Source organism: Lutra lutra, chromosome 16 (genome assembly GCF_902655055.1).
Source record: "Lutra lutra chromosome 16, mLutLut1.2, whole genome shotgun sequence".
NCBI classification, from domain to species: Eukaryota; Metazoa; Chordata; class Mammalia; order Carnivora; family Mustelidae; genus Lutra; species Lutra lutra.
Genome location: NC_062293.1, coordinates 49,712,573 through 49,739,963, shown reverse-complemented (window position 1 = coordinate 49,739,963; position 27,391 = coordinate 49,712,573). Strand labels below are relative to the sequence as shown.

At 58.0% G+C, this 27,391-nt stretch overlaps 1 protein-coding gene across 1 annotated transcript in view; it reads right to left on the bottom strand.

The window, feature by feature from the left end:
• Window positions 1–1,132: 1,132 nt before the first annotated feature.
• MYO15A (myosin XVA) overlaps window positions 1,133–27,391 on the bottom strand; it is a 49,170-nt gene continuing 22,911 nt past the window's right edge. Inside the window, 37 exon segments of the mRNA XM_047707855.1 lie at window positions 1,133–1,613; window positions 4,418–4,558; window positions 5,760–5,893; window positions 6,206–6,339; window positions 7,960–8,093; window positions 8,494–8,654; window positions 9,834–9,930; window positions 10,250–10,327; window positions 10,510–10,604; window positions 11,616–11,746; window positions 13,464–13,546; window positions 13,795–13,868; window positions 14,072–14,144; window positions 14,399–14,471; window positions 14,732–14,847; window positions 15,468–15,613; window positions 16,056–16,130; window positions 16,216–16,327; window positions 16,958–17,099; window positions 18,340–18,458; window positions 18,543–18,658; window positions 19,007–19,082; window positions 19,546–19,605; window positions 19,838–19,959; window positions 21,283–21,355; window positions 21,491–21,596; window positions 21,926–22,058; window positions 22,179–22,359; window positions 22,517–22,594; window positions 22,669–22,736; window positions 22,956–23,076; window positions 23,584–23,678; window positions 23,787–23,938; window positions 24,249–24,440; window positions 24,645–24,717; window positions 25,010–25,191; window positions 26,537–26,772. Coding sequence (XP_047563811.1) covers window positions 1,512–1,613; window positions 4,418–4,558; window positions 5,760–5,893; window positions 6,206–6,339; window positions 7,960–8,093; window positions 8,494–8,654; window positions 9,834–9,930; window positions 10,250–10,327; window positions 10,510–10,604; window positions 11,616–11,746; window positions 13,464–13,546; window positions 13,795–13,868; window positions 14,072–14,144; window positions 14,399–14,471; window positions 14,732–14,847; window positions 15,468–15,613; window positions 16,056–16,130; window positions 16,216–16,327; window positions 16,958–17,099; window positions 18,340–18,458; window positions 18,543–18,658; window positions 19,007–19,082; window positions 19,546–19,605; window positions 19,838–19,959; window positions 21,283–21,355; window positions 21,491–21,596; window positions 21,926–22,058; window positions 22,179–22,359; window positions 22,517–22,594; window positions 22,669–22,736; window positions 22,956–23,076; window positions 23,584–23,678; window positions 23,787–23,938; window positions 24,249–24,440; window positions 24,645–24,717; window positions 25,010–25,191; window positions 26,537–26,772 — 4,284 coding nt within the window. The 3' untranslated portion in view covers window positions 1,133–1,511.

Here is a 27,391-nt window from a genome sequence, read left to right as displayed (position 1 = left end):
GACTCCATCCACCCATGCTGGCCTCTTCGGTCTCAAGTCTTCCATGAGTAATGTCCACATGCTGTTCCCTCCCCTCCTCACCTGCCTAAGTCCCACTCACAGACCTTGTCATGGTTTATAGCCATTTCACTGTGAGCAAGTCCCAGGGCTTGGCATTTGCCAAGTACACAGCAGGTGGTTAATAGGTACCGAATGAGTAAATACATTGGTCCTCAGGCACCATGGCTCCAGCCCTCACATAGCTATCCAGCCTTCTTCTCGCAAGCCTAGTGCTTCTGTCCTCCCCAAGTTCCCCAAAGCACCAACACTTTCCATCAACATTTATTTATTCTTTTATCCATGTAACAAATGTTTAAGCGCCCACTCTGTGATAGGCATTGTCCTAGGCTCTGGGGGGATAACAGTAGGGAACGAATACTGTTTTCTCTCTTTGGAACGTTCATTCACCTTCCTTTCATCTATTCCTAGCAAACGTCTACCCATCCTTCAAAACCCAACACCAATGTTTCCTTCTCTAAAGAAGCCATTCCCAGACTTCTTCCTCCCCAGACTCTGATGTGAAACTTCTCTCTCCCACCACTATACCCCTCTCAAACCTTGCATAAGCCAGTGATGGGGGCCTGGGGTCGAGGCCACCTAAGGAGTGTGGAGTTGGGGGACAGGGGTCTGCAGGGAGAGGTAGGGACAGGTCTCTGCTAGAAGCTGTAATCACAGGCAGTGAGTCAGGGGCCCAGCTGGGCCTCCAGTTCCTGCCTCCTCCCTTAGACTGCTTTTCCAGCTACTCAGCAACTGCATGGGGTGGGGGGAGGGGGAGGAATGGCTGCCAGGCACATCTCTTATGTGCACAGACATGACCAAGGGTCCCAAATCCCAGCTGACCAGCAGTGCACAGAGCACTCAAGGAGGACACGTGAGGGGCTGAGATGTGGGGCTGGGGCAGACTTGAACATCAGACCTGGGGCGCCTGGGTGGCTCAGTGGGTTAAGCTTCTGCCTTTGGCTCAGGTCATGATCCCAGGGTCCTGGGATCGAGCCCCGCATCGGACTCTGCTGAGTAGGGGGCCTGCTTCCCTTCCTCTCTCTCTGCCTGCCTCTCTGCCTACTTGTGATCTCTGTCTGTCAAATAAATAAAATCTTAAAAAAAAGAAAATCAGACTGCGGTAAACCAATTCACAGTCCAATTTGACTAGGCCATTGGTGTGGGGCTTCTCTGCCATGGGGGTGAGTCGGGGCCAGGCCCATATGGGGTATGTGACTCCAGTCCCCATGGGCCAGCCTTTGGAAGTTCTTCCTGTTATCTGACCAAGTTTGCACACTGCAATTCCATCCCAGTTGTGGATCTGTCTTCTTGTGTTCCCAGGGACTTAGGTCATTTGTCCTACCCTACCTTGGTCTCTGCACCAAGGGTCTGGCCCCTTCCAGGGGTCACTGGCCCACGGAGGCCCAGTAACTCCCCGGGAGCCACACAGCAAGTCTTCTGGCAGAGGGCAGCAGGAGGGCTGGGGGGCTGGATCAAAGCAGTGTAATCTCACTGGGGGGCAGCGTGAGCCGCTTCTCCCGGGCACTGAGCAGGTTCTCCACGTGCACGGCCACTACCCGACACAGCTCCAGGCCCTGCAGGAGAGACAGTGAGAGTCCCGCACCAGCAATGCTTCCCCAGCTCTCACCTTGGGGTGAGGTGTGGTTGGGAGAGTACTGGCAGGTCCCACCCTTGTCCCCACCTCCAGGCTGAAAGGGGTCAGTAAGCAGGAGACCTAGGGCATCTGCCAGCTTTGCTGCACCTGACGAGTATGACCTAGGGCTGGTGACTTCACCTCTCAGAGCCTCAGCGGCCTCATCAGTAGGGTCTCAGTTTCCCAGGGCCTGCCTCACGGGGCTGCATGGAGAATTCCATGTTCCGGATGAGCACGTGAATTCCGTGACGTTTTGTTACATGCAAACCCTTTGCATGGAAAAAATATTAGTCTAGTAGATGAGTGGTCAGTGTCTAGCGATGTGTTGCCATGGTTACCACCTGGCACCCAGGGCCGAGAATAAGCTGAGGGCCAGCCTCAGGGCTCCCAGATGGGGTGGGGAGGAAGAGGCAGCAGAGAAGTGTGGAAAATCCACCTGAGCATGGTTCTCAGACTACAGGCAGCGGTGGTAGCCCCACAGGGATCTCCAAGGGGCCACGGGAGCTGCTCTGACAGACGTAAAGAGAAAGGATGCTGACTGAGCGGGATGGTGCGCCAGGCACCATTCCTAAAGCTTCCCGCACCTTACCCCTTCTGGTCCACACTGTGCCAGCCGATGCCCCAGACAGCCCTCCCACCCACGTGCCACATGCGAGGCCTCCATGGAGCCGTGGCCCCACTTGACAGGTGTGGAAACTGAAGCTCAGTAAGAAGTGGGGGTGCCTTGAGATCCCCTCACGCAGCCTGTCAGAGGTGGGCGAGGCAGGGACCTAGGTCTGTTGGCTGCACTGCCGCCATACTCAGTATCACCTCCTCTTGGAAGTCCTTGCTGATTACATCCCAGATAGCTCAGCTACATCGTCCTTAGCACTGATCATGGGGTCTGCTGGAAAGATTCTTTGACTCTGGGCTCGGTGGGGTTAAGGGCTGAGGGGATCCCTGTAGCCAGTGCAGAGCCTGCTACGTAGAGACGTTCCGTGGTTATGTGCTGAATGAACGCGCCCCACCCCTCAGTCAAACGTGCCAGAGGCAGAGGCAGCAGCATAAAGGGGTTGGAGGTCTGCAAGGAAGTGGAAAAGCCAAAAAGGCCCCATCCAACCATCCATCGTACCAACCACTTAGTGAGCACCCACTACATGCCGGAGGCTGTGCTATGGACCCAATGTGGACAAAACAGACACAGCTCTGGCCTCTGGGGGCTGGTGTTCTGGTTGGGGAGACAGACAATATGTAAACAAGTGATAGATCTACACGCCACAGGGAGGTCTGCCAAGCTGAAGACAGTAATACATCCAGGAGGAGAGTCAGGGAAAGCTTCTGGAAAGAGGTGACGCTTGTGCTGCCACCCAAATAGAGGGAAGGAATGAACCAGGGAAGAGCACTGCAGATAGACGGGACAGTGAGTGCAAAGGGTCTGGGGCAGAGAGGCAAGGGCAAGTTTGGCATCAGGGAGCTGGAAGAGGCCAGGGCTGTGCGCAGAGGGGAGGGGGGTGAGAGCAGAGGCCAGAAAGATAGAGAGAGGAAGCGAGAGGGATGGAAAGGGCCCCTGGGTTAGGACCCGAGTGCCTGTGAGGGTTCTGAGGTAAGTACTGTTGGTCTCCAGGGAGATGAGGGGTGAGGGCAGGAGCCAGAAATATGGGGGCTGTCACAGCACTGATGGAGGCCTCAGGGCCAGAAGGGGCGAGGGGTTCAGACTCAGCAATACTTAGACATCATCCAGAAGAGGGGGCAGCAGAAAAGGAGCCCAGGAAGACATGGAAGGTAAGTTCGCTGTGGTGTGAGCTCAGAAAGGAAGGTTCTGGGAAGCGGGCCAGGCCAGAAAGTAAGGCCAAGACCGGGGGTGAGCTTGGCAGGAGCGGGACTGGGGTGTGGTGGGAAGCAGAACAGGGGGCTTGGTCCTGAGTTGCAGGCTCTGCAAGGGGTACATGGAGGGCTCTGTTGTGTCCCTCAGAGGCAGAGCCAGGGTGGTGGGAGTCCCTCCGCCTTGCACTGGGAGGTCAGCCCCTCCAAGGGAGGCCCTGGTGTGGGGGCTGGTCATAGGCCCAGATCTTGAGTGGATGTGGAAGCCTGGCATCCGCAGACATGCATGGCCCTAGCCCAGGTCCCAGACCTTCCCTGGGCCTCAATCTTCTCTCCCCAGGGATGTGAGACTTGGAAAGGAATCTAGAGATCAGCCATGCCTTTTAAGAAGCAGCCACAGTTGCTCCAGATATGGGAAGGTACAGGACAGGTGGACCTCAGTTTCCCTATCTGTCATATGGGAACATACCCTTTCTACCCTCAACCCCAGACCTCACCATCCATCTTCCAAGCCTCAGTCCAGGTGAGCTTCCTCAGACTTCCTGTGTCCCTGCCTTCTCACCAACCTTCTGTGGCTCCCTAGTACCCTCGGCATGCCCCAGAGTCTTATCTTGACATTTAAGGACTTTAAGGTCTCCCCTGGGCCAGCTGTGTCTCCCTAGTTCCCCATCAAACTCTTCAATCTTCTACAAATAACCTGGCCCTTTCCCATGAGCCCACCACTAAGATGCTTCATTGCCAGACTACCCTAATGACCCACAGTTCTGTGCTCGGTTGGGTTAGCTGGGTTAGCTCTGTCCCCAGCACCCAGCTGGATGCTCCTTGGGGGGTATGGCCAGGACCTGACCTACCATGGAGGCAGGCCTGGCAGAGATCCTGGTGGGTAGAACTAATGAGGGAGGGGCTGGGTTGGAGGTTGAGGCCTGGGGCCAGGGCTGGGCCCACCTGCTCTAGCTGCAGCTGCATGGTGCGCTGGGCGGCCATATCCCCCAGCGCGATCTCCACGTATGGGTAGCTGGAGCTGGCTGTGGGTCTCTGGGTTCGAGTTGACTGGATCTCCTTCAGGGGGAACTTCACCATCAGCTCCTGGAGGGAGAGGGGAGGAGACAGGCCTGTGGGTGGGACAGTCTCACCCACCCTTACCTCTCCCCTGCAGATCAGATCAGCAGGAGGAAGGACCCCCCCCCCCGGGGGCTGGAGTGCCAGTTCCCCAGCGACTTGCTGTGGGACGTGAGGTAAGTCACTTTACCTCTCTGGACTTCGGTTTCCTTGCCTATGAAACTGATTCTACAAATAGGACGCACCCATCTCCACGGTGCTGGGCCCTGTTCTGAATGCTTGGGATCCCGGGGTGTGGTAGAAGCCAGCGGTGCCCTGACCTTCCCACCCAAGCTGCCTTTTAAGTCTGCCCCTCTCTGCCTGGAGCTTTCTTTCCACCCCCAGAAGCAAACCCTGAGCCCACGCATGGAAAGCCAGGGCAATGGGAGTTAATGCCATGATTAGTGACAGTGGGTGACAAGGTGCCTAGACACCCCAGCTCCCTCACCCCCAGAACATCCTGCCAGGGGTGTGTCCCAGGCTGTCTCAAGCCCTGCCTCCTCCCCCCTCCCCACTGAGCCCCAGTTCCCACTGGCTGCTCACACACCCTTCCAGAAGGTGTGTTTCCAAGGTGTGTGAGACTGTCCCTTCCTGGTCTCACTTCCTCATTCCAGCATCCTAGATCACCTCCAATAAAGTCCTAAGGCCCTGTCCCTCAGACTGCCACTGTATTTGGAGACAAGGCCTTGAAAAAGGGAACGAAGTTGAAATGAGACCATCGGGGTGGGTGGGCGTAGTTCAAATCCAACCCTTGTCCTTAGGAGAAGAGGGAACTTGGACATTATGAAGACACCAAGGATGTACGTTCCGAGGAAAGTCCACGTGAGGACCTGGGGAGCCGGCAGCCATCTACAGGCCAAGGAGAGAGGCCTCAGGGGAAACGAACCCCACAAGGTCCTTGCTCTCTGGCTTTGGGCCTCTAGACCCACGAGAAATCAGCGTCTGAGGCTGCTCAGGCAGGTGGGGCAGACCTGTGTACTAGTTTTGTGAGCGCCCACCGCGCTGACCTTCACGACAGCCTGTGGGCTGGGTTCTGCTATCATACCCATGTTCCGGATGGGCACATGAGGCTCAGAGCGGGCCTGTGGTGTATTGGGGCTGGCTTCCACCGCTGCCCAGCAATGTGTCCCCAACCCCAGGGAGTATGCTCCGGAGGATAGGAGGTGGGGGCCAGGCTCAGGCCACTCACGTGGGTCTCGGTGCTGAGGAAGTTGAGGCCATTCTGGTTGACAGCGAGGATGCAGGGGGCTGGCACCGTGGTGTTGCTGCAGCTCTGGACGAAGAAGAAGGAGGAGCCGAACATGGGTAGGGCGCTGATGAGGCCTAGGGAGGGGAGAGGTGGGGTGGTCGGTCAGCCTGCTGTCTGTGTCCTCCCTCCGCTGCGTCCAGCATCTGTGTCCTCGCCCCAAGGCTCCTCCTCCTCTCCAGCCCCCCTGCATCTGCCCACAGCCGCCCAGAGCCTCAGTGGTGCCTTGGTGAACTTCTTGGAAAGGTGTTCTCTCCAGGCAGCTGCTCAGCTCTGCTAGCACTGAAAATGCCTTTGTGCAAAGAAAAAAGTGCCTCCCTCCCCTGCCTCCAGAACCCTTTCCGCAGTGGGGTACCCTTCGCTTATCCACCCCAGCCACAGACTCTTACCCAGAAACTGGGCCCGGGCCTGGTGGGGGCTGAGTGCCTGTGTCTGCTGCCGGTGCTGGCCCAGCAGGCCGAGCCAGGCGGAGCCGGCCAGGGAGCGGTAGAGCTGGGCTGGGATGTAGTCCTGTATCTCTCGCCTGTGTGTGGAAGGAAGGATGGTCCTGAGCGCCCAGCATCACAGGCTCCGCACACCCTGCACGCAGTCTCCGCCATCCTCGCTGCGAGGCAGGTGTTAGGCCAAAGGGATGTGATCTTTACACTTCCCTAGACCGCTCAGTGCTGCCTGTCCAGTGGGCTCACTTGGCGCCTGGGGCCACGGCAGGCGCTCCATGACCGTGGCCGCTACAAGTAGGGTCCCTGCCTGAGGGTGCAGGGATGGAGGCTCTGAGAAGTTCCCCAACTGGCCCCGGGTCACACAGTGACTGAGTGAACTGGGGGGCTGAGACTTGAACCCAAGGTGGGTTAGTCCTTTGTAGCCCCACTCCCCAAGGGGAAGCCCAGGCCATGAGGGTGAGATGCACTAGGGTGGGGGAAATATGGGGGCAGGGAGCAAAGCGACCACCAGCAGCGGGTCAGAGCGTGGAGCAGAGAAGTGTGGGGCTCCAGGCTGGACCCGTTGGGCCAACAGACCCCCCACTTCAGTCCCTTCTGTTTGGATACTGGTTCCCCCACCTTTTAGCTGGGTAAGCTTCGGTAAGCCCTGTAACCTCTGTGGGCCTTAGTTTCCTTGTTTGTAAGGGGGAAAATAAAGATTAGCTGAGATGATGCATGTTAAGTACCTTCCAAAAAGTAAAACTCAGTGATTTATTTTCCCCCAATATTGGGATTATAGCTGTCCATCCTTCCTTGACCTTTTCCTTAAAATTAGAACATAAAAAGAGCCTTATATTCGGAGTTCTTACCTTATTACGAGTTCCTGGAAATACATACAGCATACCTACGTTATCTTACTATTATTCCTACCACAGCTTCTCAGGGTGTGGCTGAGGGCCTAGGAGGTCAAAGCCATTTCCCTGATAACATCTGAAGAGCTAAGATGTTAATTGGACTTTTCCCCTCGGGTTCTCTCACAAGTGGAACTTACCGGAGAACCCATGACCTGTGAGGTCCCAGCTCACCCACCCACAGAAGCATATCTGAGAACCCAGCTGTGTTCCGTTACGCCAGTTGGTAAGGAGATGTGCAAAATGTAAACCAGTGTCACTCTCCTCACTAGATCTTTTTGGGGAAACACAGTTGGTTTTTAGAAGTCGTTTGCATTAGCACGTAACGTTAATTTCTACTGCTTGAGTTACAAATACTTTTCACATGTTTTCAGAACTACAATTATTATATGGTTATTTATATTAATGTGTAATACATTATCCTTATTTTTCAAACCATACATATTTTAAGGCGGTTCTCAATTTCAGTTTTCAGTACGGTAAGTACGACCCACATAAACAAAAGCTCCTTGGTCCTATGTTTGAGAGCGTAAAAATGTTCTGAGGCCAAAAGTCTTAGGATGACCAAGGTATTGCCTCTTTGGGGAACTCAGTTTAAAGGCTGCCTGACACCCAGGATTTATTTAAGGGATCTCCTATCGTGGGGGGTGGGTTGCGGTACCGCAGTGAACGTTTCTGCCCCAGGGCCAGGGCCGCTCTCCACTTCCCAGCCAGCTTGGCAGACAGTGGTGCAGAAGCAGAGTGCTGGGGCCTGGGAGGGCCAGCTCTGGGGGCTGGGGTGGAGAGGGGGGCTGACAGGTGGCAGGTGCTCACACGCTGGGCAGGTGGGAGTGGCCCTTGGCCCGGTGCTGTAGCAAGGCCAGCTTGGACACCTGTTGCAGCTGCTGCTTGCTGGGCCGGCCGGCTGGCACGCTGCTGAAGAGGCCCTTCAGGTAGTCGGGCAGGACCTGCGGGGTTGAGAATTCCAATGAGGGGCTGTAGGCTGCCCCGCACTCACCTGTTCCTCAGAGGAACACGTGAACACGTGCGATTGCAATAGTTCCAGTCTTGCTCGTTTCTGGGCTGGGGGTGCCGGCCACCCTCCTGGGCTCCGGGGAACGATGAGATGTACGAGAAGGTGAGCGGGGAGGGTCGTGGCCTGGAAGCACACATGGGAGTCCCCACAGTGGCGGGGGAAGAGTGTCCTGGACATCTGCGTTGCGGCATTTGGGAACGGCCATGGGCCGGGGTTTCTGAAAACGGAGCCTGCACCAGAGTCACTATAGCTGGGAAGGCCTCAGGTGCCAAGGCTGTGGAGTCCGACTTCACACAGGCAAGCGTAAAAGGTTCCAGAGCCCATGTGCTGACCTGGTTGTAGTGCATGGTCACGTAGAGCTCATTCTCGAACTTGAGGGGCTGATCCCAGAGCACACGCCGGAACCACAGCATGTAGCCCCCATCCACCGGCTCCATCTCCGAGGCCACGTCCAGGATGTACGCACAGCGGCTGAGCGGACACACGTGCTGGCCTGTGGAGAGACGGGGGTGGCTGCAGAGCAGATGTGCAGAGCTCGGGCAGGGCCCCTCCCTGCTCCAGGACGTGAGGTCCTCCCTTAAGCAGAGCATGTGTATGGAACACGGTGCCCTGTGCCTGCGGAACGCTGATCAGCAGAGGTGGGAATCATTCCAATCCAAGCTTCCAAGCTACAGCCCATCTAGGTCTCAGAAAGTGCCTTGGGTCATGCCTGGAGGAAGCCCAGCCCCTTTCCAGAGGAGGCTGGGGACCCAGAGAAGTACCACAGGCCCCAGGGCGTGAGACCTATGAGTGCCTTCCTACAGAACTCCTTCAGGGGAGACCCCCTTGCCTGGAATGGCTACTGGAATGGATGGGGGGTGGGGAAGATGGGGGCCTGGCAATGGGAGGGGTCTGAGTCTGTGAGGGAGGGTTAAGCTCTTCCTTCTCGCATGGACCTTTCTGCTGCCCATCCTAGGTCTTCAGTAACATTTTACCAAAGAGGAGGTATGGCGTGATGATAAAGCCCAGACTCTTGAGGCTAGACTGTCCATGGTGTGACCTTCAGGAAACCCCTTAACCTCCACTAAACAATGGACCCCCTCCAGGAGTTTTTACAATTAAAATGCTTTGAACTGTGCCTGGAACACCGTATCTGGTCCATACATGTCCGTTATGAGGACAATTTTGTTACCACCATCCCCTGCCCCCTGTCTTAGCTGGACCCAGGCGGGCAGGGCTGAGGACACATAGTTCAGAACCCAGCCGGCAGCCACAAGGATTAGGGGCAGGAGGCTGGCACCTCCTGCCCAGGGTGGCAGGAGGCAAGACCACGGTCCAGAATGGGCAGCAGACAGAAGGGGCTTTGGGCCGCATGAGAAGGGCTGGGGGAGACCGCTGCTACTGCCTGAGAGACAGGAAGCAATGCATGTGGGGCGGGCTCCAGAAGCCAGGGTCCACTCAAGGAAATGTCCCAGGATATGAGCTCCTTGAAGGCAGGGCCCATGGGCTCCCGCCGAGCAGGCCACTGTCCTCCATGAACTTCTGGTCTGGCAGGCAAAACCAATGTCCAGAGCTGGGGTGCTCGGCACATAGAAGTTCTTAGGCACAGCAGCCTGGGCTTCCCGGAAGAAGCGGCATCTGACCTGGGACTTAAGGGCTGGGCCCAGCGTCCCCAGTCCTCCTGGCCCCTCACCTCGGTTGGTGACGACAAAGATGACATACTCGCTGAAGGCCTCGGGGCGGGTCAGAGCCATCTCGGCACAGATCTCTTCCACCACGTCCAGGGCCACCTGGAGGGAGGGAAGGGTGAGGCCAGGCCAGCTGAGCTAACCCCTGTCCTCCCGGTGGCCCAGGCCCTGCAAAGCCAAGCACAGAGTTCCTCAGGCCCTCTGCAGGGCCGTGAAGGATCCTCTGAGAATTGGCCTCATGCAGGGAAGGAGCACAGCTTCTGGAATTCAAATTCTTTCTCGGCAGTATGACCCTTTACCTCTCGGAGACTTAGTCTGCTTCCCTGAGACAGAAGTCCTGCCCTGCGGGACTTAGCACCCTAGGGCACCCCACCACCACCACCCTCCTGCCCCTGCCTGCCAGAAACATTCCCTCACGTACGGTGCATGTTTTGATTTTGAGGTGGCGTTCAAGGCCTCCGGGGAGAAGAAAGAGCTGCCTCTTGGAACTGCGGCCCGCCTGGGACAGAGAGGGGAGGAGACGAGAGAGGCCGTGTCCTGGGATCTGGGCCAGCCATTGTCCCCAGCCACGGAAGTGCCCAAGCCAAGGGACTCTGGACTGGTGAGGGCTGAGTGCCCACTGCGTCTCTGGGCTGGGCTCCTGTTTCCCCCCTGTTCCTTCTGACCCCACCTGACGCTCACCAACATGGCCCGAAGCTCCATGCTGCTGGGGAGTTCCACACGGCCACCGGAGTGCAAGGTTTTCTGAAGATTCTGCTCACACGCCTTGGCAATCCCTGCAGAGACAGAGAGTCAAGGCCTTGCCCAGGGTAGGCAGTGCAAGAAAGAGGCTCTTCCGGCCACCAGCACCAGCCTTCTGGTTTCTCTCCACAATCTATGGGGTATCTACTCCCCGACATGATGTTAGCTGAGGAAACAGTCCCAAGAGGGGCAGGGATTTGCCCAAAGCCAAGAGATGCATTCGAACTCATGGCCCATGTGGTTAAAGCCTTTTGTCTAGCCCACGGTCCCCCAGCTTGGAAACAGCCTTGGAAACAGCCGTCACCTCCGCTGTTGCCCCGGGGGTTATGTTCCCCTGTCAGCTGGGACCCCCTTGCCAGCCCCCCTCCCTCACCCAGAGTTGGGTGCAGAAGACGCCACCATCTGTTTCTCTGGGAATGTTAACCGAATGAAAGAGGAGGACTCAGGGGGCGGACAAAGAGGTCTGCTATGATGACCTTTTTCTTTTTCTTTTTTTTTTTTTAAGATTTTTTTTTTTTTTTTAAATTTATTTGTCAGAGAGAGAGCGAGCGAGCACAGGCAGACAGAGTGGCAGGCAGAGGCAGAGAGAGAAGCAGGCTCCCTGCCGAGCAAGGAGCCCGATGTGGGACTCGATCCCAGGATGCTGGGATCATGACCTGAGCCGAAGGCAGCCACTCAACCAACTGAGCCACCCAGGCATCCCTGATGACCTTCTTCTTAAGGGGAACCCAGGGGTTGCTCTGGAAACAAGGGTAGGGGTGAGGCTGAGGACAAGCCCCTTTCCTCCAGTCTCCAAGGGAGGAAAGGCTGAGACCCTGCCATCAGCTGGGTCTCACCCCTGCACAGACCCACTCAAGACCCGTGGGGATTCTCAATGGCCGAGAGAGAAGTAGGGCCTTACCCAGCACTCCAGGCCCTGGCTACCCCCTTCCTTCTCCAGCATGCCACACAGTGCCACCTCCAGGCTTTTGCTCCTGCCACTCAGCCCACCTAGAAATCCCTTCCATGTGCTCACTACCCAGGGTCGCCACTCACTAGCCCCTCACCTTGGAAGGGCAGGCCTGGAGTCCGGCTCACATCCTGGAGGAAGCGAACGAGGTGTGGCTGGAGGACCTGGGAGCAGCTGTGGTAGGCAGCTACGATGTATAGCAACCTCCAGCCTCGCTGGCAGCTGTCCCTGTGGGGACACGCACACAGGGCCACATCACAGCTGGCCGCGGACCTGGAGGGCCATGCCGGGAGACTCCAGGGATGGGGTTGGACGTCTCCGGCTCTCGGGCAGCTTGTTGGCTGACGGTGCTCCCCAGCCAGGGAGAGAGGGCGGGAGGGCCCCAGAGCCATGCAGACAGTACAATGTGCTTGGGAAGACAAGGTGGGAGACATGGAAAGAAGGAGATGTGGCCCTTGACAGGACAAGCCAGACATGCACAAAACAAACAAACAAACAAAAAATAAAACAAAAAAACCCACAAGTATTCTCTGGGTGTAATCTCTCTGGGGAGGCTCCTGGGTGGAGGGCCTTGAAGGAGGGCCAGAGGAACCCATGCCCGCTGGGGCTGGGCACGAGGGACAACAGGGAGGGCCAGGGGGTGGGAAGGAGCAGGAGGATATGCTGAGTGCTTCTAAAATTCCTGGCCGAGGGGGCGGGGGGGGGCGGGGAGGGGGGTGGGGGTGTGTATAGAGAGCAAGTGGGGAGGTAGACCAGATGGGGACAGGAGGGTGGATCTGGTGGTAACAAGAGTGCCCCATGCTGGCCACTTGCTCTGTGCCAGTCCCATGTAAGACACATTCACCTTCCCACCGCCCCGCAGGCAAGGTTTCATTTGTGGAGCCTGCTGGGGCCTGTGGCCAGCACTTGGGCTTCCTTTAAGAAAGCACCCACTCCGGGGCACCTGGGTGACTCAGTGGGTTAAGCCTCTGCCTTCGGCTCAGGTCTGTGATCTCAGGGTTCTAGGATCGAGCCCTGCATCAGGCTCTCTGCTCAGCAGGGAGCCTGCTTCCTCCTCTCTCTCTGCCTGCCTCTCAGCCTACTTGTGATCTCTATCTGTCACATAAATAAATAAAATCTTTAAAAAAAAAAAGAAAGCACCCAGTCCTCCCCAGTTCACGGTGGTTTGGTGACAGATATGGGAGCCCGGTCTGGCCTAGAACTAGAACACTGTAGCCGCCTGGCCACAGTGATCGGTTTAGGGATGGTTTGTTGATCCTGGTCTGGCCAATAAGAGTTCAACCTTCCTTTGGATCTAGTGACTGGCTGAGGGACAAAAATCTGACCCAGTTCTAGCCAGTCAAAGCTCCATATCCTCCAGCCATTGTGGTTGGTTCAGGGATGGGCATGGGACTAACTGAAGCCAAAAAGACTAGATTTGGGTATTTTTGCTACAATCTTGGGTCAATCTGGCTTTCCCTAAGACTACTAGACTGGGAAATGTCTTCCCAGAGCTGGTATCTTGCCAGTGGATAGGAGATATTACTTAAGAACGCTATCAACACAGAGAGCAGCAGGGCTAGAGTATAGAGAAAGCCTGTTCCCAATGACACCTGGATCCAGCCATGCCTGAAGCCATACTTGGGCTTTTCAGTCATCTGAATCCTCTTTTGGTTAAACCATCTTGAACTGGGTTTCTGTCACTTGCAACCAAGATCCTGGATTTATCACATGATCAATGCCATTTTACAGACGAGGAAAATGAGGCTGAGAGAGCAGCAGCGGCTTGTCCCAGACCAAGCAATTCCAAACATGTGTACTCTAACCATTGGGTGAGGAACAGGATGAGGGAAAGAGAATTAGGAGGGAAGACCTGGGTGGGGGGTGAGAGTCTAAACTGGCTCCTCCTGGAGCGAGGACCCAGCATGGGGACTAGGGGACAGAGGGAAAGGCCCAGCTCACTCACGGCTTGGCGCTGGTGTTGTCCGTGATCTGCTTCACAACTTGGCAGTAACACTCGTCCCGCATGACTTCATGGTCCCCACACAGCTGAAGGAGGGCAGGCCATTACATGGCAAGGACAGGCCAGGGCCCGTGCCACACACCAGACACAAAAGAACAGGGTGTGTGCTTGGAGAAAGGCCTGGTGTCCTTTCCCCAGCCCCCTCCCCACCTGCAGGATGCACTCCTCTTTGGGCTTCCCCTCCGCCCAAAGTCCTGCAACTTTGGGTGACAGATGGGGAAACTGAGCCACACAAGCCAAAAAGGGAACATCTGGCGAAGTCTGCTGGACTGACCTTCAGGAGGGTGTAAAGCACGTCCAGTTCACTCTGGCCTTTCAGTGGAGCATCGCCCATGAACCTCATCACAGCTATAGGAAAGACTTGCCCCACTCAGGCCAGCAGATACCTAGCTGCCCGCTCCGCCCCCATGGCACCCCAAGGTTGGGTCTGTCCCCAGGAGGCAGCTGGGGGCTTAATGGGGCCCCAGGTCTGAGTTGAGGGGAGGGGGAAGACTCAAGACCAGAGGGGTGGGATAGGCAGGGTCACAGGGTGCTGGATCCCACCCGCACACCTAGGAACATGTCGGTGGCCATCTTGTTGAGGCTGCTGTCACTGAGCTCGATAAGAGATTCCTGGAGCGGGGTCTGTGAGAGGAGGAAGGGAGCTGTGTCAGGGCCAGTGCCTCTCGTCTCACCACGGGAGAGTCCACATCACAGAAGAGGCACCAGGCTTGCTCGGCAATGGGGACAGATCCTGTCCCTGGGAGGAATCAGGTGGCTGGGGTGCTGAGAGCTGGGAGGGGGCCCACTGAGGACAACGCTGTTTTCCCGAAGGGCCTGGAAGGGGGAATCTTGCATCACCATTTTACAGATGGGGAAACAGGCCCGGGGCTGGACACCTTGGTGAAGCAGAGCATGTCTTCCAAGGTTCTGGATTCCCGACCTTCCTTGGATTTGAGCCTGAGGCCATCCCTGAAACAGGAGATAGGCACTACTGACTAGTCTAGCCTCTGAGCCTCTGGCGACAACCCCTTCCCACCCAGAATGTTCTCCATCCCGCGTCAGTCGGCCACGCAGGAAGGCTCCCAGAAGCAGAGGCTGCAGGCGGACCTCACATCTGGGGGGATTTCTCATCCCCCCCATCACAAGCGGGTGCCCCCACGTGGATAGCTGTAAGAAGCCCCAGAAGGATCTTCCTCAGAGTGGGGATAATGGGTGGGGCCACCACTCACTGGGGTCTCCTCTGAGGGTCTCGGAAATGCTTCTGGGCAAACTCAAGCATCGAGTACGGGGGGAGAGTCAGGCCGTCCTCCGCACCGTCAGGGCAGCCAGCCCTGACCAGGGGCCCCTGCAGGAGGGCCAGAGCTAAGAGGTCCTGTCCTGCCACACGGGGTCACATTCATAGCTGCCACACCCAACTCCAGGCTGACTCTGTCCAGAGCCTCTCAGGCTACCCCTAACCTCCACCCATCGAAACCCACCCCCATTCAGTAGTCCTGGCCCCCTTCTCCTGGCCCCACTTTCCACAGGCCCAACTGACCCTGCCCGCTGCTGCACCTTGCCATGCCCCTCATCTGAGCCTAGGGTTAGCTTCCCCAGCTGCTTGGCTGTGGCTGACCTTGTCCTTCACTCCTTAGTTTTACCTCACCCCACCCCTCGCTAGGTCCATTCCACACACCCAACCCCACCTCATTTGCCTGGCCTCACCCCTACTGGCCCCCAGGTTGGTCCTGCTCCAGGGGGCCTCATCACAGTCCTTCTGCTGACCCCCACCACTCCAACCCCATTTGGCCACACCTCCAGCCGTCTCTGGTCCCATCCCCTAGGTCTCACATCTGGCTAGCCCTACCAGGTTCTCCTATCCTGGAACTGGTCACACTCTTGGCTGACCTTGCTCCCCTCCGCCTCCACCATCAGGCTGAGAACCCCCTGCTGTTCCAGCCCCACGACCAGCCCTGCAGGTCTCACCTCCCTCCTGCGGCCCACCTCCCATGCAGCAGCCCGGCCCCTGCCCGGCTCAGCTGGCAACTGTAGGAAGTCGGGCGCGGCCGCGGGCTGCACCAGCTCTGAAGGGAAGCGGCCCACGCGCCCGTGGATGGTCCCGAACCTCCAGCCTAGGGGGCAGGTAGGGGATCTGAGACAAACAGAAGGGTCTTGTCTTGGAATGAAGGGGCCCCTGAAGGGGTAATCGAGCTCCTTCCTGCCCTTGGCCCAGGGTCTGTGAGGGAACCCTGCCGGGAGCCTATCTGCAGATGCAGACACAGGGACAGGGAAGGCATTCCCTCAGTGGAGGTGGACGAGAAGACACGGTGCTTGTAGACTCTCGGGTAGAGAGAGACCCAGGCCACATACAGGGGAACACTAACACTTGCAGAGACCCCTCAGCCCGACATGCAGACAGAGGGCTGGGCTAGGGGGCTGCCAGGAGGACCGCTCTGGGGCAGAAGAAACCCCACCGAGCCTGTGCAGTGCCAATGCATGAAGCCAATTGGGGTTTCCAGGTTTGGGAGCCAGGGCGGCTAGACGAGGAGAGGGGAGAGATCCGGGGGTATCCACCAAAGTCGGGGCCTCTGCGCCGCAGTTCCTCCAGGTACACGACCTTCTTGCGGACAACGCAGCCGGCACTGTAGCCTGGGGGTGGAGCTGATGTCAGCACAGGCCAGGAGGCCCCTGGCCAGGCGTCCCCCTCCAGTACCCAGCATCCCAGGGCCCTGACCTGTTCGGGGAGGCTCCAGGGGCTGCAGGTGGATGATGTCGCCCTTGTGGAAGGCCAGCAGCACTGGGTCTTCGGGCAGGAAGTTTCTCACTGCGACCACGTAGTCCGAGTCCTGGGAGGAGGGGCCGGGAGAGGGGCTGGGGCCCATCCCCTCCTCCCAGAAGCCTGGGGCCATGCCCTGGCTCCTCTCTCCCGCAGGTATTCCTCCCTGATTCCTGGGCAAGCGAACATTCCAAACATTCCGCGGGTGCAAGAGGGAAGGATGCTGTGCCAGTCGAAGGGGTTCCCACAACTGTGAAGGGCTGGAGCCACAACTGTGAAGGGCTGGAGCTGAGAGTCCGAGGGACACTGGTGGCCGTCAGGACGTGTACAGGCCTTACCCATCCCCCACCCCCCAAAGCTGCCCCACTGAGGCCAGCTGCTGGGCCTGAGGCTGCCTGGTGGGGAGGAAGGGAGGTTGCAGAGGCCGAGGCGGGCACTCACAGGCTCGGGGTGGGGGGTGGGGTGACACCTGTGATGAGGGCATTAGGAAAGGCTTTGAGGGAGCTGGCAAAAGTGGGAACAGGTGTCCCAGACACAGCCTCTGCAAAGGCCCAAAAGATGCCAGATGTCTGTGGACACATGTGCACACACCCACACCCACACACACACTCACACCCATGCCTCCTGTCCACGATGCAGAAGAGCCCTGTTCTCTGCCCCCGGACCCCTGAGGAGAGGGCATCTGTAGGAGGACCCTGACCTTCTTCAGCTCCAGGATGAAGTCATCCACCAGGGTCTTGACCTGGTGAGCTCGGGCTGAGAAGAGGATGACTTTCTCACTGGCCAGGTTGAACTCCAGCATGTTCTGGGAGGGGATGGTCACAAAGAGGATATCTGCAAAGCTGGAGGACGGGGAGAGTGGCATGAAGGCAGGGCTCCTTGGCTGGAGGGTGCCTTCCTCCCTTCCCATCCTGGTCCTTCTGTTCCTGCCCTGTACGGTTCCCAAAGCCCAGTCCCACCCCAGCCCCCTGCCCCCTGCCACCATGGGACCTGGGAGCCTGCCTAACCTCCCCACCCCATCCTGCCTGTGGCTCCAGCTTACTTCCTAGCACCCTGTGAGCTCACACTCCAGCCCTCACTACGCTTTGCCTTGCTCTGTTTGTTTCTCTCTCTCTCTCTTTTTACTTTATTTTATTTTTTAAGATTTTTATTTATTTATTTGACAGACAGATCACAAGTAGGCAGAGAGGCAGGTAGAAAGAGAGGAGGAAGCAGGCTCCCTGCTGAGCAGAGAACCTGATGCAGGGCTCAATCCCAGGACCCTGGGATCACGACCTGAGCCGAAGGCAGAGGCTTTAACCCACGGAGCCACCCAGGCGCCCCTCTCTCTCTCTCTTTTTAAAAAGATTTTATTTATTTGAGAGAGAGAGCGTGCACACAAGTTGGGGGGGCGGCTAGTGGCAGAGGGAGAAGGAGAGATAGGCTTCCTGCTGAGCAGAGAGCCCCATGCAGGGCTTGATCCCAGGATCCTGAGATCATGGCCTGAGCAGACGGAAGGCAAAGGCTTACCCACTTAACCGACTGAGCCACCCAAGGCGCCCCTGTTTGTTTCTTAATCCAGCCTTCTAGGCCTTGCCTACAGAAATGTCTCTCTTTCACCCACTGACCAAATTCTCTGCATCTTTCAAAGCAAGGAGCTTTCACACAAGCAGCGATGAGGCTCTATCTCTGGGCTTGTGTGACAGAGGACAAAAGGGGCTGCTGGCAGAGGAGGGTCCGCAGACTCCGTGAGGTCTTATGCTGGAGTACCCTTGCCCTTCTCGGCTATTCACAACACAGACGCCCGCACTGCACAGTGAGCTCTGGGAGGGCAGGGCTGGGGTGAGGCTAAGAGGCAGGACAGGGTGGCGGGCTTCTAGCCTCATCCACTTCCTGGTTTTGTGAATTGAGACAAGCCACTTCTGTCACTGAGCCTCAGTTGCCCTGTCTGTAAAACGGACTTGCTTAAAGGGCTTGGCTCAGAGCCTGGCACATCACAGGCAGCTGGCAGTTGGCTGAGGCAAGAGTCTGGGAGGAGATGCTGCTGTCGGTCCACGCCCACCTCCAGCCAGCCCCATTCTCACCCGCCTGTCCCCAGGTCACCTGTACGTGCGCAGGACCTGTAGCTGCCCGCCAGCCTCCCGGCTGCTCTTGACCATCCGCAAGAGCTTGATGCCTGTGTGGGACACGGCTAGGATCTGCACGCCAGTGCCCACGCTGCCCTGGGTGGGGATGAGGGACACGTGAGTCTTCTAGCCTCCTCCCTGAAGCCCCTTGGTGAGTGGGGGCCCGCAGGGGGCTCGCACCGTGGCAGGGAAGAGGCGGGAGAAGTAGACCTCCCAGCTGTCACGTGCGGTGCTGACCACGGCCCGCTTCACGCTCTCCGTTGCCAGGGGCCGCTGTGTGTCCAGCTGGTTCTGGGCTAAGGGATGCCAGGTCAGGTCAGAATCCTCCCTCCCCTCCCTTGCCAGCCCACATTGCAGGGAGGGAGGCTGACACCCGGCAAGAAGGTACTGGAATTGTGTTCTCAGTGCCTACAAGGGGAAACCAAGATCCACGGACAGACAGGATGGCTGGGGACACATGATGTGTTAGGCAAATCTGAACTCGGCCTGACACCTAGCCAGGGAAGATGCCAGAAACAGAGCCAAGGGGGCTGTCCAGGAGGCAAACAGGGCTGGGTTCATCATCCCCAATCTCCCTGTGGGAAAGGGCTAGCCTGACTCTAGCTGGATGCCCCATCCGTGTCCTTTCCTGCCCTCTATGGTACCAAACAAGGCCTTCATCTTCAGTCTCTCATCCTCAGAGATGCGCAGGCAGGCCTCGGACAGCGTGTCATGGAGGATCTGTGGGAATGAACCCCAATGCAGGTGGCTGGTGAGACTCCCCCAGCTGGGAACCCAGGCTGGACTGTTCTAGTGGGAGTGGGAATGCGGAGGTTTCTACTTATATGGCAGTGGGGTCATCTGTGTCAATCAGATCCCAGTTACAGAGGTCCCTCTCCTTCCTCCTCTCTTCTACAACCCATGCTGCCCTTGGGCCGTAGCTTCCTCCTGTACTTACTGGGGCTGGGATTTGACTTCTGAGTACCATCCAGCTCAGACAAACGGTGTTATCTGGTTAAATCCAAATTGTGGGCTTACTGACCTTGACAGTGGAGGTGGGAAATTCAGTAGAACAGCTTCCCATCCTCGCTGTGGTCAAGGACCCCACATCCAAGAGTACAGAAATGAAATCTGCAGACAGCTAGTCTATGTACCCATTGCCCTGGTGAGTACACCGAGCCAGAAAGGGAAGAGAAGACCTCACCTGCCGGAACAAGAGGTCTAGCTGCACGGGATGGCTGTAGCTGTCCTTGGGGTAAAACACCTGTGGGATTGGGGCTCCAGTGAGGCCCTTGGGACAGTCCCCTCGCTTTGCTTCCCACCAGGCCCCATCCCCTAAATACAGCGGGCTCCATGCTCTGGCTCTGACTCCGCCCCCTTACATGAACCACGTTCTTGTGCCTCACCCCCAACCCCACCCCTCCTCCCTGCCCCCTGCAGAGGAGAGGGCTCCGCCCCCATGCAGCCCCTCCCTTGGCTTCAACAGTGCCAAGTACCTCTTTGCGCAAGAAGATCCGCCAGGGGGTGTCCTGGTAGCCGTAGAAGTTGGGATTCACCAGGCGGTGCAGCCGCGTCTGCTGGGGTTCCTCAGGGGGCTCCAGAGACCGCGAAGGCGGCACTGGGGAGCACAGTGAGTCGGGTGGGCATGAGTGAGAGACGCAGGGCCGATGAGGGAGGGTATTGGGGGTGACCTCTTGTCAGGTAAGGGACCAGGGCTAAGAGGTTTCCCACACCCCTGACTGTGGACATATCAGTCATGAGGGCACATGAACAATCATAACAGCTCAGCCCTGGCTCAGTCTTTCATTTGATGCATATATAGATCATCTAGTGTATGCAGCCGGTCTGTGCTAGAGGCTGGGTGTGAACAATAGAGACAAAGCTCCTGCCCTTGTGTTGACAGTCTTGTGGTAGATGTTGATGGAATGGCGAGAAATAACAAAGGTCTCAGTTCTAGGAGCTGGGATGGAAATAAATCTCGTGTATTTAGGAGAAAGTCTAGGGGCTTGTCTGTGAGGGTCCTTCAGTCTCTGTGATCTGTCATACCTCTCAGATGACACTGAGCCAAGACCCAAATGTGAGACAGGCCAGGCATGCAAAGATCTTCTGGGGAAGAGCATTATAGGTATAGCAAGTGCAAAGGCCCTGGGGTAGGAGTGGGCTTGCTGTATTCCAGGAACAGAGTGTGCCAAAAGGAGAGTGGGAGGGGATGAGGTTGCAGAGATGGGCAGATCATGCAGGGTCTCATAGGCCATAGTGAGAAGTCTGGAGTTCATCCTAGAAATCATGGGAGAGTTCTTGGCAGAGACATGCTGTGAGCTTTTAAAACATTTTTTAAAAGATTTTATTTACTTATTTATTTATTTCACAGACAGAGATAGGCAGAGAGGCAGGCAGAGAGAGGGAAGCAGGCTCCCTGCTGAGCAGAGAGCCCGATGTGGGGCTTGATCCCAGGACCCTGGGATCATGACCCAAAGGCAGAGGCTTTAACCCACTGAGCCACCCAGGTGCCCAACATGATGTGAGCTTTTAAGATATACTGTGGTTGCCATGAAGCAGAGGACATAGAGATTAGGGTTGCAATTATGAATCTAGGAGGACTAAGTTTATATTCCTGGTCTAACCCATTTGAACCGTGTGATCTTAGACAAGTCATGTAACCTCTCTGTCTGTTTTCTCACCTGTAATGTAGAGACCGGAACAGTATTTCCTTGAAGGATTTGAGTGGGGATTTACTGAGGCCAGAGCGGGTCTGGCCTGAAATCAGTGTTACATAAGTGCTGATATACTTACATGAATGTGCACACAGTAGGTCCACATGGGCTCAGGGACACAGACACACATGCCGTGGACATGAAGACCGGGACTCCCCTGTGCTCACACAGGCTTACACCCTTCGACCCTCGTGCCCCTCTCTCCCCTCTCCCTCCTGGCCTCTCACCTGGAGTGGGTTCCACGGATAGCCTTGGTGTGCTGGTCACTGGCTTGACCAAGGCCACGGCCTCTCTGGGCACCTGTTCCCACCACAAAGAGAGTGCTCAGGGGCAGAATGCGGGGGGCCAGGAAGGGGGCAGTGGCAGGGGCAGCAGCTTATAGGGGCAGCTGGCTTTGGAGGTACTCCAGGGCCGCAGCCCAAACCTGTCCCTCACCTGGCTGCTCCCTCCTGCCGCTGGGTCACCCATCTGCCCCTTGAGGATCATTAGCGCCTCCTCATGGGGATCTGGCCGCTTCACAAACATCTTTCTGCCATCCGTCCTGGTGGATTGGATAGGGGTTTCTTCTTCCCAGCCACAAATACCTGTAACAGGGAACTTCTTCCTCCACCCCCAGCCCCACCTCCATCGTTACATGTGAGCACCCAGAGAGGGTCAGAGACTGGCCTGAGGTCACACAGCACAACCTAGAGAGCAGCGGTCTAGGCCTTCCTCTGCTTGAAGGATCATTGGGACCATCTGCGTGAGCAGACTCACTCCCTGCAGGGTGCTGGGCAGGGGGCTGCTCCCCGGGTGAATGGGCCCACAGCAAGGAGGGCCCCTCCCACACCGTCCAGAGTGCCGGATGGCGGGGACAGGGGCAGAGCTGACCTGAGGGTCTCGGGCCAGCCTCCCCGGGGCGGCTGCTGGTACTGCCTCACGATGTTCTTGATCTGCTGTGTGGGCTGCGGGAAGTGCTCTGAGTTGAGTGTGGAATACCGGACCAGATCCAGGCAAGGTGCAGCTGTGGGCAAGGGGGGGTGGGGGTAGGGGACAGGATGAGACCCCAGGGGACACACTACAATCCCAGTCCTGTCCCGGGAAGCCCTCCCCCCATCCCCCACCACGGGGATAGGACACTCACTGGTTTCTGGACAAACCCGGTGCTGAGCTAGAACAGGGACGGCCACGGGCTTGGTGGGGGGTCTTGGGGCCTTGGCCAGAGGGGCAGGGGCCAGAGGCTTTGGAGAGGAGCGGAGGAGCACAGGCTTGGCTGGGGGTCCAGTGCCCACAAACTGTGGCCGTGCCTCTGGCGGTAGGGGTTTCTGCAGAGAACAGGGGGTAGGGTGCACTTCCTGGGACACACCTGCCTGTTCTTAGGGACCCCACATTTGCCCAGGATGGGCTGCGGGGGGACTGCCCCAGAGAGGCACAACGATGCCCTAGAGCAGCACGCCTCTCAGCTGGGCAGGCCAGGCTCACCTCTGGGGGCAAGGGCCTTGGGGTAGGGCCCAGGGGCTGTTGCTGGAGTGCCATGGCCTGCAGGGTCATCTCCCGGGCCTGGGGAGAGGTGGTGGCAGTGGTGACTGGCAGGCCCGAAATCAGGGCACCCCCCGCACCCATCCTGCACTCACCAGGAGGACGGCCTGCTTGTGGATGAAGGCCTGCTGCAGGGCCAGCGTGGAGGCATCTAGGCCTGGGACTGGAGGGAGCGAGTCGGAGGGCGTGGATCCCGAGGGATGGGAGGTAGAGGGAAGTAGGAATTCCCCAGCTATCCCCAACACTGCTGCTGTCTCCCCCACCCCCTCCCGCCAGGCCTGTGGCTGCCTCCATCCTAGCAGGTGGAGGAGCCCAGAGAACCAGCAGGAGAGCCCCCCTCACCTCGCCCGACCCCGGAAACACCCTGGGGGCAGGCACTGACTTGGCTTTGGCTTTGGCTCTGGGGGTCTCCTGGGGGGGTCTTCAGTGCTGCTACCACCGCTGCCACCAGGCTGGCCTCCCCCTTTCATGCGGTAGGCAATGGCTGTTGGCTTCTCCAGGTCCTGGGGGCAGCAGGTGGCTCAAGTGTCTGCCTCACTGTCATGCTCCTCAGACGCCAAGGCAACGGGCACCTGACACCAGCCACCTCCTCTGTCCCTGGGGCGTCTGCTCCATGCCCAGCCTCCGGTCATGCAGCATACCAGTCAGTACTCCCACAGTCGTGCAAACTCCCCAAACCCATCCCCCCTCCCACAAGTGAATGAACAGGTTCCAGGAGATGCTGTGCCCTGCTCAGAGCCCACATCATGCCACGGAGGGGCTCCTGGAAGTTCCCAGAATGAGCAAGGGTGCCTGAGGGGGCTGGCTCCCACCAGAGGTGGAGGAGGGGCCCATGGGTCCTTCTGGGGTCAGCCTGGAGCATCTTGAGCCATGAGGACACCCTCATCTTTTGCCGGGCCCCCAGCAGAGACCCAGGTGAGACGTGCCACCCCTCAGCCCTGGCTGTGAGATGCTCCTGCACCACCCTGTGGTCCCAGCTGTCTGCAAATACCACCCCCACCAATCCCTACCGCATCCCCGTAGGACAGCACGGGGTCGAAGAGGCTGTCCAGGTAGCCTTCCAGTCCCTTGTGGGGCACAGAGGGTTCTCCCGGGCTGTCTGAGTCTGGTTGGGAGGGTGGGGGACACAAAAGCCAAGTTCTTTTCTCCTGCTAATCACCCCATCGCCTCTAGGATCCCTCCCCACCAGAGACAGTGGCCACTGCTGGCTGGCCTTGGTGCTTTGCTGTCCCTCTCTGGGCCCCATTTGTACCGTCCTCATTGTGGCTGCAGTACCCATCAGAGTCAGCTACTCTGGGCACGTGTCCCTGGTCCTGGGGCCTGGTGGGCGTGTCCTCATCCGAGTCCCAGCTGTTCCCAAACAACCTGTAGGGAAGGGGACCATGGAGCAGCTCCCCTCCTATGAGATTGTGGCTCTCCCTGAATCACCCCACCACCACCACCATGTTCTCTCTGGGCTCTGGAAATGGGTGACTCCCTCCCTTTAAAGGTGGGACCCGGGGGGGCGGGCAGCAGAACATCGGGCTCTTGATCTTGGGATAGTGAGTGTGAGACCACTCTCGGTGTAGAAGTTGCTTAAAGCTTAGGTTTAGAACTCAGCTCTGAACCAGCAGCTGGGAGAAAAGCCGTGTGCGAGGAGAGGCCATCTGCGTGAAGGGCCCTGGTAGCCACCTACGCTCTGGGGCCTCCCCTGCCAGCCACGGGCCCTTCTGCACCCACGATGAAGTAGGACTTCTGTTGTGGGAAGTCCCGGAGCAGCTCAAGGTTGGACACCAGGTCCAGCACGTAGTCGTGGCCTGCCAGCTCTGCCCACTGGACCCCATGCTTCATGGCCACCGTCCAGCCCCGCCAGCCGTCTGCCAGGCCCCTGGAGACAGCACATGGAGGAGCAGGGATGAGGGACAGAGCCAAAAGGTACTGTCTGGAGAAACCATGGAACACGAGCCAGACCCTAAGCATGACCAGAGTGGACCCCATGGTGGGGGAAGGGGGTTTCTGGTCTTCTGCTCCTCCCCCTCCCTCCTTCTGCACTACCCAAGACTGTGCAGGGTGGGGCCTTCCAGGAGCCAACCTGTGCCGCAGAATGTCTCCAGCCACCTCTTCCCCTGTACTCCAGGAGTGCACCGGGCAGGAGAACTGGTCGCCTGGGGCAGATGCTGGGCTTAGCCAGGATGCATCCACGGCCCAGGCCTGCACCTTTCCTGCCTGCTTGCCTGCTCTTGTCCTGGACCCTAGATCTGCATCCTCCCGGCCCCTGCTCCCTCCCTCCATTCCAGGTCCAGCCCCCACATCCACCTGCTGACCTCTCTCCCCAGCCACACCCAGAGGGCCCCTCCCCAGCATCTCCTGATCCCCAGGCGTACTGACTCCAGTAGCCCCTCTGGAGGGAGAGAGGGAGGAGGGAAAGCAGCCCGTGGTGGGGAGAGGACAGCTCACCATTGAAGCAGCCCACGTCCAGTGCCATGCTGGCCTTCTCCTGGGTTGCTCTCCACTCGAGCTGGGTCGGCGGGAAGGTGCGGGCCACCCCAGAACCCTGCTGTTGACCTTGGCCCATGGCCTGCATGAGCCGGTGCTGACACACAGCCTGGAAGCCATTCTGCCCGTGATCAGACACAAACCTGATGGGCGGGAGTTGGAGCCAGGATGAAGAGGGGACTGTGGCTAGCCCGCGATAGAGGGGGATTCTAAGTCTAATCTGAGGGAGGCCCAGCCTAGCCCAGAGCTGTGAGGTGAAGCTGACAAGGCCCCAGCTCTGAGGCTGGCTCGGGAGGGTCCCAGGCTATAGTCCAGAGCTCTGGGATGACACTAAAGGGGTCCCTCGAGAGCCCAGAGTCCCAGGACTAAGCTGAAAGGGTCCCAGGCTAACCAGAAGTATCTTTAGCCAGCACAGAGGTCCAACAAAAGGCCAAACGGGTTCCAGGAAGGCCCACCAAAGCTTGTTGGAGCAAAATGTCATTGACAGGTGGGCTCTGCAGCAGGGTGTGGGCAAGAATGTGGACTCTGGAACACTCTTCCCATCCCTTCACCAAGCCTCCCAGGGGGTCATCTGCCCCCTCTGAGCCTGCCTCCAGGTTCTTATCCATACAAGAGATGGCTGAAAGGGTTCAACTTGACCCAGGCCCAATCAGAAGATACCCTCCAGAGGCAGGTACCCCACATACCTGGCTCTCTGGCTCCTTCCCTCCCTGCTGCTGGAACAGCTGTGGAGCAGGCCCACGGTGGCCGCAAAAGGGAACCCAGAGCTGTGCCCACAGGAAGCCCCAGACAGGCAGGCAGTGGTCCTAACCTGCTGCCCCAGCTTCCCAAGACTGACCCTCTGAGCTGCCCACCTACTGGGCGTGGCCCTGCACACTGAGGCTCACAGCCCCCCCTCCATTGGTCCTGTTACCAATGCTAATTCACAGGTGAGGAAAGAGACTCAGAGAAGGGCAGTGACTTGCCCCAGGTCACACAGCAGGGAAGTATCAGAGCTGGGCTTTGCACCCGGGGCCTGCCTGAGCTCTCTCTTTTGCAAATCACCCTTCTCACCCGGCATCATCATTGTCATCGGAATCACCAATGTGATCAGGATGCCGACAAGATCTACACCCACACACCACGTCCAGTATTCTATGGGTTGAAGCTGGGATTTGAACCCCGACTGTCGCGTGTCCAGGATCTCTGCTCCTGACTCCCTGGTTCTTTTCCCATGACATGACAGATCAGCACCTTTTCCCCAAATTCCCCAGACCCTGGTCTCGGCCATCGTCTGAGTTTTGCCTGAGCCTTACACTCCAGAGTGAATACCTCCCCTCGTTTCTGGCTCTGAGCCCACTGGAGACAGAGACCAGCCCCCGGTCCAGCCCCAGTGCCTGAGCTTCCCAGCACAGAGACCTCACTCCTGCACGGCCTGACCTCTCACATCCCGCCCCAGGGGCCTCACGCCTGCATCCCCGTCCTCATGCCCTGGCTGGGTCCACTCACTTGAGCAGGTACTTGTTCAGGCGCGAGGAAGGTGCAAAGCCGCTGAGGCAGGTAGCCAGTAAGAGCCAGCCACGCTCGGCATTGTGGGCACTGGGGTTGCGCCACACCTGGTTTGCCAGCTGTGCCAGGATCTCATCCCGGAGTTCAGGCATCGCCAGCCCCTTGTGCACGATGTAGTTCCCGAAGACATTTTCCTGGGCGCCATACAGGTGGGGGTCGCCCATGAAACGCAGGATCTAGGCCACAAACAGACTCTCCTGGGCCTCTTGGAAGGTGGTTCCTGCCAGGGTCCCACCACCCCCAACACGCACCCCTCTCCCATCCTTCCCCCATGTCCCTGGAAAGCCCAGATAACAGCCCCCCGTGTCACAGTATAACTGCCATGCCCCGTGCCAAATGACCAGGCGATTTGCGCCAACTACGACAAAGGTCAGGATCCAAAGTGCATTCTGACTTTCTCTCATGCTCATGAAGCTTCCACGAGCACTTTCCATACAGCCCCAGCTCTAGCCTGCATCCCTGGCCTCCAGCCAGCCCCCACCTCCTGCTCCAGGCCCCAGAGAGCACTCTTTAACATCCCTGTCTGACCAAGCACCTTCCTTGGCTTCCCAGGGCCCTTGAAATGAACTCCAAGCTCCGGATCTGGCAGACAGGCCCTTGGGACCCCTCCCTGCCTCTGCCCTTCTGACTTGCTCCAACTGATGTGTCTGACATCAAGTTTTTCTTCTCTCTGTGCCTTTGCCATCTGTCTCAGCTGGCAGATTCTGAGCTCAAATGCTACCCCCCCCCAACCCGCACTTTCCCCCCAAGAAGCCCTCTCTGATTCTGTCCCTCCAGAACGGGATTAGGGCTCCA